The sequence below is a fragment of the Mixophyes fleayi genome, chromosome 4 (genome assembly GCF_038048845.1).
Source record: "Mixophyes fleayi isolate aMixFle1 chromosome 4, aMixFle1.hap1, whole genome shotgun sequence".
NCBI lineage: Eukaryota > Metazoa > Chordata > Amphibia > Anura > Limnodynastidae > Mixophyes > Mixophyes fleayi.
In genome coordinates, this window is record NC_134405.1 from 56,031,517 (window position 1) to 56,048,558 (window position 17,042).

Sequence of the window (17,042 nt, forward strand, 5' to 3'; positions counted from 1 at the left end):
ACCAGCTGATGGGCGTGGAGGATGTTCTCTCATTTCAGTGATATTTCACTCAATTGGGACCTGCCTAATTCAGAAATCTGGAGATATCTGCAGCTGAAATATCAGTAGTACAGCAGACATGCGAAAGGGAGGGGATCTCACTTTATTTGAAACAATGCACACAACGACTTCCCACTATCCCAAGCATGCCCTCATATTCACAAAAGACTGGGAACGAGACTTAGGAAACTTAGTTGGAGAACAAAACTTGTCTAACATCTTCTCAATAACACAGGCTAGTTCTGTTAGCATCACTGTGGAGGAGACTCAATGTAAAATTCTGTCTAGGTGGTACATTTGGTGGGATTGTCCCAAAATATGGCAATTCGGGGAGGGAGTGATAACCACCTCGAGAAAGCACAGGAACTGAAATACCAAACTATCTATAAAGTTTTTGGTTACTCAATTTAATCAACAAGCCCATTGCCCAATATAAAAAATCCTTATTGAAGCATCTTAACAGTGACGTGTTGGCTGTGATACCGGCCCACTGTACATCCCTCTCCTCCTTCTATAGGAGACTGGATGGCGAAGTTGGATTATTATACGGGTATGAATGACTGGATACTATTTCTCCGTAGATAAATCTGTGCAATATGGTGTGATTGGATAGAGTTTAAAGTCATTGCTAAATATGCTTCACTCTACAACAGAAACTAGAAGTAGGAATACCTATATTGACCCAACACATCCACAATATCCACCTGCTTTAGACTAAGTTCCTCGGCACTAATTCCTGATTCGCTCATAACTTTCCTATTCCCTTAAAAATGACTTTTCTCTCAGCACAAAGCATACTTGCACACGTAACCCCCCAGTCAGCGACCACGGAGATAAGTGTTACTAGTAACACTTAGTACTAGTTACTAGCGTGAAAAGTTTCAGTAGCTTCCCCCTAACAACATAGTTTTACTGTTCCTATATCAGATTACACATAAGCATAGCATATCTATTTGTGGTTCTGTAGTGATTTTGAAATATTTACTTTAATACATTAGTGTAAGCCTGCATCCGGTATTAGAATTGAAATTTTCATTTGATCTGATGAATATTTCATGCTAAGTGCACCTATCTATTGCTATACAATGTTTTTAAGTGTGTGAATTGCATCTGGAGTAAAGCAAGGACATCTGTTCTCATTATCCCCACTGTATTTTAAAAGTATTTACAGTATCTGTGGATGTGCCTGTAAAATATAATTCCCTCATCTCACCTCAATATTACCCAGAAAGTGATAAACCAAAAATGATCAAGTCGCTCCTGGGGCTCACTGGACTCATCAGACTAAAGGGGGTGGCTCTGACAGATAATTTTGCAGACAGGCAGCAAATCCTAATGCTGTTAGCTGCCTGTCAGAGTGGCTGCGGTTCTTAGTCTGATGACCAAATCTCACAAGATTGGATTAAGTACTGTCCCCCAATTTCTGCAATGTTGGGGCCCAGAGGAGAGGAGCAGGGACAAAAGATTGCTGCTGGAGAGGAAGACAAGTGACATGTGCTGGAGTGTGGGGATGGCATTGGAATGGCTGGAGGGAGGTCATGAATTGGCCACTGGCCATTAAGAGACATTTATGCATGGATTTATTGGCTGGGGGGGAAGGGAGTTGATGAAATGGCCCTACGGGTGTATTATCCAGAGCCCTTACTCAAACCCTGGTATACTAAAGTTCTTCAGAGATCAACAATTGGCAAACACCATGAATTGTGAATATCAATAATGGCGGCTCACACATCTCAGTGATCTAAACACTTATTACTGCAAGGAGTTATATCTTTACAACAAACTTGACCATCAAGAAATATTATTGAATATGGGCAGCACGGTGGTTAAGTGGTTAGCACTTCTGCCTTACAGCACTGGGGTCATGAGTTCAATTCCCAACCATGGCCCGTAGCTGCGAGAAGTTTGTATGTTCTCCCCATGTTTGAGTGGGTTTCCTCCGGGTGCTCCAGTTTCCTCCCACACTCCAAAAACATACTGGTAGGTTAATTGGCTGCTAACAAATTGACCCTAGTCTGTGTGTGTTAGGGAATTTATACTGTAAGCTCCTATGGGGCAGGGACTGATGTGAGTGAGTTCTCTGTACAGCGCTGCAGAATTAATGGCGCTATATAAATAAATGGTGATGATGATATGAAAAGGTTTTATCTAAATTTCTTTGGTGAAGAAACTCTTCAGAAACTATACACAGTAGCGCTGCTAGAGGCACACGGCCCTGGTGACAAATGTGAGTTTGGACAGACTCCACCAGAGTTGATTCTGTATAACAGTTTAACAAGTGACTCACCCATATTTTCTCCTCATAGTGGAATTTACTGCAGAGTATGGGACCTTCTTCAGCTTGGAAACCACATACAGATGTATTAAACAGGAACAAAAAACAATAATATTTTAAAGTTTTATTACAAAAAGGAAACATAACTTTTTCAGTAAACAGAAATATCAGTACAGGTAGCCCAAAATATACAGAGAGCTTTATATAGAAGGCAACGCCCCACTCTAAACAGCAGCCATAGACCCATGGGGAGGTATATGCACTATATCACCAACAGATAGATATACTCTTAGTCTACACCCTCTAGCTATGTTCCACACACAACGCGTTTCACATGCAGACTACACATACTGACAGGATATGACTTCTTAAGACAAATAAAAAAACTAAAGTATCAGTCAGAGACTGAAATCAAGCAGCAACCACAATTTGAGATTATATTCCATTTATATGTATGACAATGTCTTCATTATACAATGCGATTTCCACTGCTCAGTATATTGTAAAACAATATGTCAAGGTGCCTACCCACAATGCAGTTTGTTCTATCGACTACACCTTGCAGCAGCCGGATCTCTGTGATATTTCGGCCATACACGAACATACACATGTGGCTGCTTGGACCAAATAGCCAGATACAACAGGGCGCCATTACAACTAATAGATGATGGGCACTTCTATTCATGTATCCACTCATTGTCTATATGGGGTAATAGTGTGTGACCACATTTACCCTTCATCCTGGCCAATATCTGATGGATGGCAATGAGATGTGGATCGGAATTGGTGGTCTTACAATATCTTTCATTTGCTGCGATTTATAGCCAGTTAGAGCTGAAACAGCCTATCAATATTGCCCATACAGTGTGTATGGGCACCATTAGTTAACATCAGTCAACATGGTCAAAGTAGTGGGAGGAGCCACTGTGCATTCCTCCCACTTCCACAATTCCGCTTCCTTCTGTGACTAACCACACCCCTGTCATTTCAAGCTTGCTGCACTGTTCAATATCAAGCTCCTCCCACAAGCCTCTACCATTATTTTAGTCATTTGCTGCAGTAGCGTGCATGCACAGAGAACATATATTTTATGCAAGTAACTAGTTTCTGTCTGTAGATCAATGCAGTCTGGGCCATCTAACAAATCGAGACAGCCTGTCAGTATGTGGATCCACATCCAGTTTACCTTTACTATTTGCACACTTGTTGATATGTACACATATTTACATAGATTGTAAGCTTGCGAGCAGGGCCTTCTCACCTCTTTGTCTGTTTTACCCAGTTTGTTTATTAGTTTATTACATTTGTCCCCAATTGTAAAGCGCTACGGAATATGTTGGCGCTATATAAATAACTGATGATGATGATGATGATGATAGATATGCACCTATGACAGGAGTGCACAAAACCCTGTATTTCTCAGCAGTTAAGTATGCAGATTGTAATACAGAGATAAGCAACCTGTGGCACTCCAGTTGCTGTGGAACTACAACACCCAGCATACCCTGCCAGCCACAGGATGGCAAAACACGGTGCGAACTACAGTTCCACAGCAGCTGGCGAGACCTAAGTTACCAGTTTCTGCTATAAAACAATGACACCGAGGAGCATGCAGGAAATGTCAATATCAGCCCTTGCATCTGATCCTCACACATTCCCTTTCACTGGGTGACTTCTCAGATATACTGGGATGGAAACCCCTTTGTAAAGCACAAAGCATAATTATCATAGCTGTAGAAGAAGAGAATAATAATGACCACAATTCTGGATTTGTTTTTGTTTGTTTGCTACATTAAGCTAGACGCTTAAGGTTTTTTTGTTTTGTTTATTCTCTCTAAAATGGGAACAACTAGACCTGTCGCCCAGGAGCAGTAGATCCAATGAATCCTGCAATGGAACCAAGTTCTTTGATGTTTTATACCGTCTGTAACCATTACTACAACACAACAAGGTAAACTTTAAAAAGTGTAAAGTTAAAGTATTTCCAGGTATACTCCATAGCAGTTTCTAGGTAAGACACAGTTAGTACCACTGGACACACCCGATGGGTGATAATTAAATAGAAGAGGGCTTCATTGGACATGGTGGGGGAAGAATTATAGCACACTGATGATATGGAGCTTGCATTGGTAAGACATTTTACCTAAAGACACCGGCTTCTTGTGCCAGAATCTTGACACTGTCATTCTCCAGTTATATTCCGTAGTTATCAGTTATATACGTGCTCTCAGAACGACATAAATACAACACACACACATCATCCTTGCATGTACACATAGCTGCCAAGGGAGATTATGGAAACGAAGCGCCACCTCTCAGCCCAGTGCAGAGGATGGCGTAGCGGAGGATGTAGAGGAGCCCTCACTAGAGCTGTTCCAGAACAGCCAGCGTCTCTTGGGCTGTCTCTTCTGGTGCAGGGCTGTCTCTTTCTCACGTTCCCTCTGTGCTCTCTGGAAGTGATCCTCTTCCTTCAGGTACCAGACAGGGGGCCAGCGCTGGGCCTCCAGGGTCTGCTGATTTTCTGTAAGAAGTAAGATACAGCGGGTCATCTATGGGCCAGGAACTGTACAGGGCCCAGGCTGGGAGCTCATGTGGTTACTGTGTAGGACGTTCAGGAGATAAGTAGAGTAGTACATGGAATTCTACAAACAGAGATGGGCAACCTATAGCATTCAAGCTGATGAGGAACTACAAGTACCAGTACACTTCTAGCTGGAAAGGAATGCTGGGAAGTATTTCCACATCAGCTGGAGAGGCACAGGCTGCAGACGTGTGAGGTGTAGAAAAAAGTACAGGGATGAAGTGTGCTGAAGGCTGTCGCTCACCTGCTGACACCAGCTTGATGTCTCGGGGGAATTTCCTGCACACGCGGTTGTAGTTTGTAGAGATGTGGTGTAAACACCAAGCTGCCAGCTGCTGCGCCCCGTGGAACTGAGGAACACATGGAGAACAATGGATTTAGTACTAGAAGCAGAAGATCGGGTCTATCAGCTGAGGGATGGAGTCTAGGGACAGAAGGACCAAGACTAAGAAGCACAGGGTATCTGATGGTCTTTGTACAAATGTCCGGGGATCTGGGGACAGACGGCCGGGGGGTCTAGGGTCACTGTTAAGCAGTGGAAGAAACAGGGCAATCTAATAAGATATTATGGTCAGACCAAGTCATTTTGGAAAAGTGGAGCCAGTTACCTGAGCGGCTTCCAGCAACATGAGAGCCTCGCCGTCTATATCCTTATTATTCAGAGACGCGTCCGTCATGACTGACACTGTGTGTTTCTCTGGGACAGCAGAGTAATATATTAATACAAAGCATCTGACAACATGACCATACAGCTGTGTAACACATCCTTCCACCTAAGACGACATTATGTAGAGACATGACTTACTTTAAGAAAAGTGTTATATTGGGGGGGGATAGCATTTTTTGGCTAGAGACTATGGATGATAAATAATTTTATTCTGGTTGAGTTAGGAGCATAGGAGCTTCCATGTCAATAACTACAGAGTAATTAACCTCCTAACTGAAGCCCAGTGGTCGGGCAAAGTGACTTGTCTAAGCATCCAAAGAGCCAACTATAAGATTCCAACTGGAATTCACATCATGCTCAGCAGTGCCCAGCAATGGGGCAAGTGTCAGCTGTGTCTTCCTTACTGCAGGTGAAAAAGGTTACCATGGGCCACAGCCTCTGGTATATCCCAAAAGACCTGTAATAAAAGTCACATGTCACATGCAGACACTTTCATACTTGCCCTTCAAGAGTTTTTCATTTATGCTATTATAATAAATACAATATTTATGTAGTTCAGCCTGTGACACAGGTAAAGCAATTGAAGATCTTTTTTTTAAATCTAGAACTGCACGAGAATTTCAGACATGAACCTAAACATCAATAGGAGGAAGCCATAAAACTCAATATGATTTCATTTTTGGTTTATGAATATGATGCAAGTTGCCTATCCTAACGTAGATATAACAGGACGGTTACCAGTTAGTGCCACCAGGTGTGGCAGACAAAGCCTGTTTGCCAGTATAATGAGGTCCAATGGTTCAAGGTGCGTCCCAGCTGTGAACTGGCCGGTATACAGATACTCAAGCACTGCACGCATGCTGTCTCTGGAGGTGTAAGGAACCACTACCTGTGAGAAGAAGAGAACGCAGTGTAAAGACCACAACACCGACAGAACCCACATGATACACAACATCTGCTTGAAGTCGTCAACACCAATCTTGCACTTGTTAGCATTGTTGTCTCACACTGCTGGGATCATGAGTTTGATTCCAGCCAGGGCCCTATCTGTATAGAGCTTGTATGTTCTCTTGTGTTTGTGTGCATTTCTTCTGGGGGTTTCCTCCCACAACTGACAAAAATGGACCCTAGTGTGTATATGGTGCCAGGGCCAACATGAACAATATTCTCCGTACAGTGCTGTGTAATATGACTGGCGTTAAATAAACAATAGTAAACAATTCTGCCTTATGATATAACTACATATGTGGATAGCCCACAAAATACATTGCTTCCTCTTCTTTTTTGCCAAAAGTAGGTGAAGGAATGTAATTAGTTAATTTGCTGGATGGCCAGTGCACAAAAGATGCCTAAAGATGGGACATATTACATGGGCACTGTATCATGCTTGCGGTGGGCACCCGTGGGTGGCATAAGTGACCTGATTTGTGGACAGCACAAGCAACACTAGACAACATTTATCCTGCATAATCTAACACCATTAACACCATTAACCTCTGACTGTTCCCAATCCTTTAGCAGGAATAGATCCAAGTCCCTCTATACTATTTTACCTTTACCCATCTACTGTTGGTTCCTCATCTTCCTTAAATTACTTTTCACTCCTCAATCCCTCACCTCCGTGGTGCTGCTCTCCAGAAAGGGACCACCAAACATAGCCGCCATCCAGTCGCAACCAGAGATGAGTAGAGGCTTGTGGGCCTTTATACTCCCATCATCCAACACGAAAGTGACATCTAGTCCAGAAAAGGAAAGGAAAGTGAGAAGGGGAACCGGCTGTTGAACAATAGTGCCTGCATATTTAAAATGGTAAACCCTTCCCTTACTCTATATACAGTCATGGGAAGTAATATTGGCACCCTTGCACTTTTTTCCAATAATTCCATGATTCCTTCACTGTTAATATTACAGAAGCTTTGTTTTTTATTCTGAATGTAATACTGTATATTGTTTTAAATGAGAAAATGAAAACAAATTACACTGACAAAATTATTGACACCCTACACTTAATATTCGGTATCACCTCCTTTGGTCAAAATAATTGGAATAGCCATGGATGAGGTTCCCGCACCTCTCTACCGGCAGTGTGGTCCACTCTTCTTCTGTAGACTGTCCCAGTTCTCCCAACTGCAGTTGCATATCTCTCCACAGGTTCTCTATGGGGTTCAGATCTAGACTCATTGATGTCACTTCAGAACAGTCCAGTTGTCTTTAACTGTTCCTGGGTGGTTTTTGAAGTGTGTTTGGGAGTAACTGGCCTGCTGGAAGACCCTTGATCTTTGACGCAGACCCAGCTTTCTGACAATGGGTTCAATATTATGCTCCAAAATGGCCTGGTAATCTCTAGATTTCATGATGCACATGTATAAGGCACCCTGGACCAGGTGCAGCACCGCAACCCCAAAACATCACTGAACCTCTTCCATGGTTGACTATAGGGAAGGTGTCCTTTTCTTTCAAAGATTAATTTTACTTTCTGTCTCATCTGTCCACGGACATTCTCTAAGAAGGAATTTGCCTTGTTCAGGTGTGTTTTGGCAAACTCCAGTCTGGCTTTTTTATGTCCGTCTCTCAGCAGTGGGGCCTTTTACCATATAACGCCCTTTCATTGAGATGGTGACGGAAGGTGCGAGTTGAAGCCACGATACCTTGTGTCTGAAGGTCAACTTCAATCTCTCTGGCAGGTGATCAAGTTTCATTCTCCACCATCGAACAAACCTGCTCTGCAATCTCCTTGGAGGTCTGATGCGATTTTATAAGTTTTGAGGATTTGCACAATAAAACGATAATGTACCATTACTGCCTACTTTCCTTTGACGGAATGGACACATTACGATATACATGACTGCTATGGGGAAAGGCTTGTAAGGAGGAGGATAAGTGGAAGCTGTTTCTAAGATAAAGAGGAAGTTCTATGAAAGGGATTAGACTTACAGTTCTTAAAAGTAAGGGCATAAAAGGTGTGTGGTAATGTGTGGTGGAATTATACACTGCACTGTCACAGTGTCCTACATTATCAGATATACCTGACCTGGTGCCAATATCCCATTATTACTAAGGTGATGACCTATATGATCAAAGGATCTACAATTTTGTATCAATCATTTTTTTCTCTTGCCTTTTTTATGGTTTCTGAGATTGAGGAATAAAAGAGCGTGTTTAATGGAGATTACGCATTATTAGAAAAAACTGCAAGGGTAACAATATGTTTGACCAAAACTGTATGCAAATATGGCCTAGCCATAGTCTATTTCTTATTGTCTATTTATTTGTATGGTTAAACCATAATGGTCACCAAGCAAATACGAGTCCATCAAGTGCTTCTTACCAGAGAAGATCCCCTTTGTCAGACACTCCTTGATGCGATTGCTCCTTCTGACATGGAAAGCTCTAGTGATCTCTTGGTTCATGAAGGCCTCTCGATTCAGAATATTGGCTACCATCATACGCAAGTCAAACACTTCCAAGAGCTCTGCGATGTGGGCCACCTCCATCAGCTCTGGCTCCCTTTCATCCAGTCGCCCAGTGTACAAATATTTCAGCACAGCTCTGAATGGTCCAGGCCTCACTGAGCTGTCCATCTTTACCACAGTTACTCTTCTGGCCCTGTAGCCAGGGAGCTCTTCTAGAACTCCGCTTCGTATGCTCTCAAAAGCCCTACTCCATCCTGACAAGTCTCGGTCCCCTTCCCTCCCCAGTGTGCCATCGCTGGCTGAGGCTCGCAGTCCTCCTCCCTCAGTTTCCCCAGAGGCCTCACAAGCATCAAAGCTGGAGGCACGTAGCAGAGGATCCCTGGATTGGGAAGGTGGGTCTCCATCCTCCATGAGGAAAAGGTCACAGAATTTGGAGGAAGCAGTTGAGAGGTAGATGCGGTGAGCATAGATACGAAGCTTTTCTTGGACCACCAGCACAACATCGGCACAGGACGGCTCTTCCAAAAGATGTCCAGGATGATCGTCACTCTGTGCCGGGGGATCAGGCACTATGATAACAGGCGGAGGAGGCCGAGGCGGAAGGAAAGGGGCCTGTGGTAGCGGTTTACGCACACTTCGCAAATGTGACTTCCAAAACTGTAAGTGACGGCGAGAGATGAGTGCTGAACGGATTGCGTTATCAAAAACCTCCTTGATGCCACATTGTGCCACCACACTGGTCTCATAATATGGAATGCCCAGTTCTTTGGCTACTTCACGACCTTTCTCAGGTGGCAAAATCTCCTGGGGACGGATTGGCCTGAGTGAAAAACAAAAACGATTATCAGAATCAATTGAGAAGTAACGGATCAGAACTATTATCAATGGTTAATGGTGCGAGACATCCCATTTTTATTTGAAAATTGTTTTCCCTCCTCCACCCTTAATTATCTTCAGAGCTGCATTACAAGATTTGTTTGGGCCTCCAGATGACCCAGAGGCCTTTATAGGCACCCGAGGGAGTGGGGTTTGGGCCTCTCTTGCCTACACAATTATTACTTGGCCTCACACAGGTAGTACTGGCGCACACACTAATACTAGACTGGTCGACACTGAAGGACACCTTCTTCACATGTATTTTTTGCATAGACCCTAAAGATCACCCCCAGTGATTACAGATCCCCCTCAACTCTTTGATTTTCATTGACAATCTGGACATATTGCATCTGCACTTTTGACATGATAAAAGACCCCTCCGTATGACTTTTTTTCCCGGGACTTAACCCTAACACCTTCAAATGCTGGACGTCTCGCAACATTAAATTGTTCCATGATATAATGCCAACCATTTTCTTCCCTGAGTATTCCAGACTCTGAGATCGCTATGGTCTACCCTCGTTGGCTTTTTACCAGTATTTACAGCTATGTCACTTCTATAAGGATAAAATTAAAAGTCGAATCCCACATATCCTTACTGCGATAGAGGCCCTTTGTCTCAGCAGGTCTTCCTCCAGCAGCCTGATCTCAACATTTTACTCACTTCTTATAAAACATCTTTAATTAACCAAGGAGCTCCATGAACTAAGATGAGAAGGAGACATGGGGGAAGCTCTCAGCCCTAAAGATTGCTCCCGAATACGCGAGGATACAGCCAAAAGCTCCATTTGTACACAACTGAAGAATATAAGCTTTTTCCCGCTGGTACTTAATGCCACCTAGACATGGAGCCATCTATTCCAATACACCAGCAGGCTGTTGGCGCCGCTGTGGTGCGGAGGACACTCTGTCCCATATTTGGCGGGACTGACCCAGTATCAAGGGCTACTGCACCCACCACACAATATCTCTAATCACCTCCTCCCTTGCCCGCCCCCGGTGTCCAAAAACAAAAAGTTAATAGGTCACATTCTACTGGCAGCCAGATGTCTCATTGCATGAAACTAGAAACAAAACAAGCCCCCTCCTCCATTCAGGCTCTTACACATAAAATCTGACAGACGTCCAAATTACAGCATATCACCAGTATTATCCACGACCGCCCCATTCAATTCTCCAACATCTGGAACGCTTAGACATCTCATTATGAGGATAGCCCTCCGCCAGTCCCATAGCCTCCTGCTCCTCCTCAGCTACACATGCATATAATCTATGCTCCGGTATCCCTCCCCCATACCCTCTTACTAACACCCCCTTGAATACTTACACTTTGTCCTTCCAGCTCCACCCTAAACCGCCTCCTCTACCACCTTGCAATCACGCCTCCAATTGTTTATAGTACGCTAAAATATTAATACAATCTAAATCATCGTTGATACCAAAGAGTATGCTGTTATGTACGATTGTCCCATAAACCGCTACCATGCTCCTCTCCCTTTCATAAACAGTTATAAGTGCCAGGACGTTTCTGGATTATTTGCAAGGTTAGATAATGTCTTGTAATATAGTATGCTAACATAGAACCTCAAGGGCCGCCACTCAAACTGAAGTCTATTAGAAATGTCAGGAATATATATTCTTGCTGATGAACATATTTACAATTGTGAACTTTCTTTAAAACTCTAATAACCAGGGTCAAACTGCAGTATTCTGTACACGCCTAATGACCTTAACGAACTTATAAAGCTATCACAAACTAACGGACTAAAAGGTGTAAAGAGTACCTGGCTAGAGGGCGCCGGGCACGGTTCACGGCCTCCAGGTCTGCGTAGCGTAGATCCAACTGGCATCCAACCAAAATAACCGGTGCGCGAGGGCAAAAATGCTTTATCTCTGGGTACCACATAGTTTGGACATGCTGGAGGGAGTTGGGGTTGGCAATTGAAAAACAGAGAACAACCACGTCGGACCTAAAAATGAGAAGACGTGAATAACCATCAACATGGGAACCAAATTGTGAGTAAGAGTGGAAAGACTGTAACAAAGTTAAAAACAGTTTGAGAAGAACAATCTGAGATAGCGAAGGAAAAAAGAGGAGTAAGGAAACAATTTGCGCATTAAAAGGAAAGCAATACGAGAGAAGGAAAGGAGGAAAACTGTATGAAGAGAATATAAAAGGAAATAGCAAGAGGCAGTGGAAAAAGAAGTAGGATGGGAAATGGTGGATAGATCATTAAGATGCTGTGATCTATAAATTAAAGTTATGGATCATTTATTTTAAAGTCCACAATCTTAAAAAAACTAACAAAAAATAACCCAAACACATTGGGCCTTTAAGGAAAGTACGGCAAAAAAAGGAGTAGGTTTTCTCCTGGACAAAACCATGTTACAATGCAAGGGGTGCAAATTAGTTTATTGTTTTGTTCATCTAGCACACAAATACTTGATAGCTTTATTTGTACACTGAAATTCAAAGCTGATCTAGGACATGTCCTACCCCAATTATAAATCTGCCATCACATTTTAAATTTACCTCCCCCTCCAATGCAACATGATTTTGCCAAGGTGCAAAGTTACTACTTTTTTTGCTTTACTTTCCTTAATGAATCAGGCCCATTGGGCCTTGTTTTGAGTTAGGAGTAAATCCAGGTAAAGAGTGCAAGTTTGCCCCCATACAAACCATGTTGCCAGGCAAGGGGTGCAAATGTATTTTTTGAATGAAGGGAAAATACTGGTGGTTTTTGCATGCAGCACACAAATACTGGACAGCCTCGATTTTTACACTGTGATTTAGAGTTGAGTTATGACATGTCCTCTCAAATTTAAATCTGTCTGCACATTTTAAATTTGCCCCCCTCTGCAGAGCTACATGGTCCCTGCCTATTCTTTCCTGTAGGTTAGATACACTCTATAGCAGTGTATATCTAGCACTGCATGCTGTTGAAGGCTGGAAACCTCTTCGAGAAGCAGTCCCAGGAATTTCCCCTTCTCCGTCTGTGTCATCTGGTAAAAGTCGCCACTGTAATATGCAATAACTAGCGGGGATTTTAAACCCACTGATGAGCAGAAGGTCTGTCAATGGGGGCTAGCTATATGCCGAGAACTGCATGAGACCCCATCCTCCCACTGCAGAGGAGAGTCCATCTAACAGTAGATACATTCTGCTAGAGTGTATCTAACCTATGTTAAACGTATGCAGGCATTTCCTCTAAAAACAACACAGCTAGCACTTATAAGACTGGACAAGATGGACTTTTGCAACTATATATGTATCTTGTATTTACCAAACAGACCTGTTGGGTCTATTACTGTGTTTTAAGTAACACAAAAATAACACAAAGTATATATAAATATTAGGACTTGGAATTATATACAATTTATTTATCCAACAAGATGAGTGCTTTTAGTAAAAAAACAGAAAAACAGGACAGATTTGCATATAACACTAGGATACAATTGAGGAAGCTATAATACAGAACCACCAGTGTAAACAAAATGTTTGGTATCCACTTCATAGCTTAATATTATATATGGATATACAGTAATATAATAGATGGTGCTACACAACGTACACAAACAAAAAAGGAATAGGCAAATACTTCAATTAATCTTATATGAGTCTAAACTACAGTGTAACCCAAGGTGAGGAGGACTTTACACTCAGGCCTTTGGGATTAGATGCGCTGTATGTCATATGAATTGGATAGAACAGAACATTACCAAGAATCAGTTGTTATACTGTAGAGGTGCGCTATTATCACGCTAATCAGAACTCCAGGGGGTAAACTGATGTAACCAAAATCAACATGTGCCATCCTGACATTTTGACATTCTAAGAATACAAGTCTTAAAATGTATAAATCGCCCCCCAAAAAAAGCCAGAATAAATCAGTGGTTCTGAGTGTGTTTTCAGCTATCTGTTAATTCTTTACATAGCAGGAAGCTCAATACAAGTTTTAATTAATAGGGTAATCATGATTTCTTGTTTAGAGGGGCAAAAATTATTATTAATTATCTTACGGGGGCAAAATTATTTTATTAATAAATTAGTGGCCCAAATTTCAGGTACGGTTATATGTAAAGGTAACATTTATTAATTTATTATATAATTAGGGCATACTAGTGGACTACCAGTGAGACCATAATACTTTTTTTTCTGACGTGGCAACACTTAATATTTCCAAATGTGGACACCATTTAAAGTACATATTTGTGGCACTATAAGTAGCAGCATGCACCTGGGCACAAGTATGCTGTTGGAGCTTTCTGGCAAATCAGAAGCTGGTCTAAAAAACGCAGCGATTTAGTCTTTCTGGTGACTAAATCGCCCGCGGGATAGGTGTTTTAAAATCGAGACATATCGCCAGAGATTGGATTTGGGACTCTCAGTTTACCGGTAATACATATAGCAACTTTGGACATAAAATCGCAGTCGATCTCCAGCGATTTCAATCGCTGAAAAAATTACACTTTGATACACATTTATCCCCAGGTCTTTTGCACTTCTTTGTGTGGTGTTCCTGAAAATGATGACACATAATAAATAAAATGCAACAATATCAACATAGATAATCGAGGCTGAGCAAAATAAATTTGCTGCTTATTTTAAAGAATCAGTTCAACTTTGTGAAAACCTCTTTATATGAAACACTTAGACCCTAAGGGGGGTGGTTAAATTGGTCGTAAGGTGCCTTTTGACATAGCGTAGATGTCCGGCTGCGCACATTGCTGGGTAGGGAATATATGCTAATGATTCCTTACACCTCTATAGGGTGCGAGGACAAATGAGCTGAGTTTTTCAGCCCCAGCATTGGCGCAATGTGTCTCCATGGACTGTTCAAGAGACACATTGCGCTAAATTGAATCTCCCCCTAGCAGTTACTTACAGGTCTGGTCTACTTGCCAAGATACAATCTCACCTGTGGCTAGGATCAAGCTTAGTATCATTCCTAGTAGGGCTTGGAACCCCCTCTTATCATGGACAGGATGCCGTGGCCCTGTAGCCCGGGGCGCTATGTACCTTCAGAGTAGTGAGGATGCGAATGGCGCCCCAGTAGGGTACCGAGTACAGTATCTGACTTTCTGTGCCCTGTAGGTGTGTAATAAGCTGCATTCATGTGCTTAGCCCACACTCAGAAATGATCATCATCATCATTTATTTATATAGCGCCACTGATTCCGCAGCGCTGTACAGAGAACTCATTCACATCAGTCCCTGCCCCATTGGAGCTTACAGTCTAAATTCCCTAACATTCACACACAGACAGAGATACAATCAGTTAGTCCCTACCATCAGAAGATGCATCTTTATGTACCCCAGCTAGTTTCAGATGCAAAATCTAAGGGCACTACATAAAATCTACTGGGCACCATGGTGGCGGTATGTTCAGGTGGCAGTGGGAGTTTGTATGTTCTCCCCATGTTTGTGTGGGTCTTCCTCAGAGTGCCCCAATATCCTCCCACACACCACAAACATACTGTTAGGTTAATTCGCTGTTGACTTATGTAGACTGTAATCTTCATTGGAGCAGGGACTCTGTATGGTCTATTTGAACACTTTACGCTTCTGCTCCGATATCAAAGTATGATACGAAACGTCTCCATAAAGGCGATGTTTGCCTCTCCCGTGTTGCCCACCACAGTGCTAGATACACTCTGTGAGAGCCATATTGGAGAGTAGAGTAGGCATTTTATCTATTAGGTAAAATAGCCCCTACAATGTAGGCATTTTAGATAAAGAGATTATAATAAAGTATCCTTTAATACTTATTACTAAATCTTCCAAAGTGAAATATATAAAATAGGTGGTATTTGTTCCCTTTTTAATACATACCATGAACGGCTTAATTATGATTAAAAGAGTATCAATGTTTGCTCTTACTAAATAATTTAGCAGTCTAACCTTCCATAAGCAAACCGTCTGTCTTTATGGTGGTCTCCAAACGTGTCCCAAAGCCTCAACGAGACGCTGACATCATCAACAACATCACGGGACCGCTCCAGCACCTAAAACAGGAGAACACAGAATCTGAGGAAACTCTATAAAATAATGAAATAGTATAGCAATAACGTAAATAATATACAATCACAAAATAAACGGATAGAATTATTAATTTCCTTTATTAATATAACACCAACGTGTTCCACAACTTTCTACTATCAGGGACATAAATTTGCATATGCAAGCGAATCAGATCTCTACCGAGAATCCTCGAGTGAACATGGCTGTGCATACATAAAGCAACACTCACCTCTTGGCACACACGGTACTGATCTATAGCCCACACAGTTGGCACATGGGTGGCAAGGAGCTGGTACTGGGTCAAGGTGGCATTACATGCTCGTGCGCAGATAAGACGCGTTTTACCAACAGCGTTGTCTCCAACCACCACGCATTTTATCGTCTCAACGTTGGGACGCTCATAATCCATATCAGTGTCCAGCAGCTGGGATCTATAGGTGGGTGAGAGGAGGGAAAAGAAATTGAGGGTGTGTGATTGCTAGCAAAGGAAATAAGATAGAAAGATATAGGGAAACTTGTCATCATCATCATCGCTTCTACTACTAGCTATCTAATACTCCAAAACCCTTAAGTGTTTTAAGTTAATCACATAACAATTACCTATAATAAAGTACACATGGCACCTACAGAATACATGATATCAGCCATGCAGACAATAATCCTCAGTGAGGGCAGTGTTTCCTAATGAATTCATTCCAATAGATGGATGTCTCCACTGGGCCTCATTCACGAAGTGCAAAATGTCTTAGACGCAGCACAAAAATTCATAGCTGGCAGAAATTAGGTGCTGTCCTGGGATGCATTTTGCGGCTTCCAGCAGCTAGCGTATTTCCATCTGGGTGCACAAGGGCAAAATTAGGAAGTTTTGCACTGCACAATGTAAATGAGGTCCAGCATGTGAAGGAAGCAGGTACACAATAGGTACACAATAACACTTTCTGACTCAACACTCAGGGCTATAACTAAGAAAGGTGCAGGGGATACAACTGCTAGTAACACATTTTACCCTGGGGTCCTGAAAATAATTGTAATGCCCCTGTCAACAATATAGAAAATCACTACCTAGTAACCAATACTTTGGGAAATGCTTACACGTTCAGCTGTTTACTTTTAACTCTGCTGTTCCTGCCTAACGCAAGTGGCTTCCGCTATATGCAAATGAGAAGAGG

The 17,042-nt window shown here is 42.3% G+C and overlaps 1 protein-coding gene across 9 annotated transcripts in view; it reads right to left on the reverse strand.

The window, feature by feature from the left end:
- Positions 1-2,423: 2,423 nt before the first annotated feature.
- The window catches only part of RHOBTB2 (Rho related BTB domain containing 2), a 150,916-nt gene continuing 136,297 nt past the window's right edge, over positions 2,424-17,042 (reverse strand). For 6 of the 9 annotated variants that reach the window (XM_075207097.1, XM_075207098.1, XM_075207094.1 and 3 more), the window contains 10 exons: positions 16,103-16,304; positions 15,754-15,857; positions 11,636-11,821; positions 8,891-9,795; positions 7,180-7,298; positions 6,301-6,451; positions 5,504-5,592; positions 5,140-5,245; positions 3,702-4,835; positions 2,424-3,553 (listed from right to left, as the gene is read on the reverse strand). In XM_075207097.1, the coding sequence (XP_075063198.1) occupies positions 4,630-4,835; positions 5,140-5,245; positions 5,504-5,592; positions 6,301-6,451; positions 7,180-7,298; positions 8,891-9,795; positions 11,636-11,821; positions 15,754-15,857; positions 16,103-16,304 (2,068 nt within the window). In that variant the 3' untranslated portion in view covers positions 2,424-3,553; positions 3,702-4,629. Of the gene's footprint in view, positions 3,554-3,701; positions 4,836-5,139; positions 5,246-5,503; positions 5,593-6,300; positions 6,452-7,179; positions 7,299-8,890; positions 9,796-11,635; positions 11,822-15,753; positions 15,858-16,102; positions 16,305-16,965; positions 17,022-17,042 lie in introns of all 9 variants that reach the window. The other 3 variants (XM_075207101.1, XM_075207093.1, XM_075207102.1) reach the window with 1 other exon arrangement.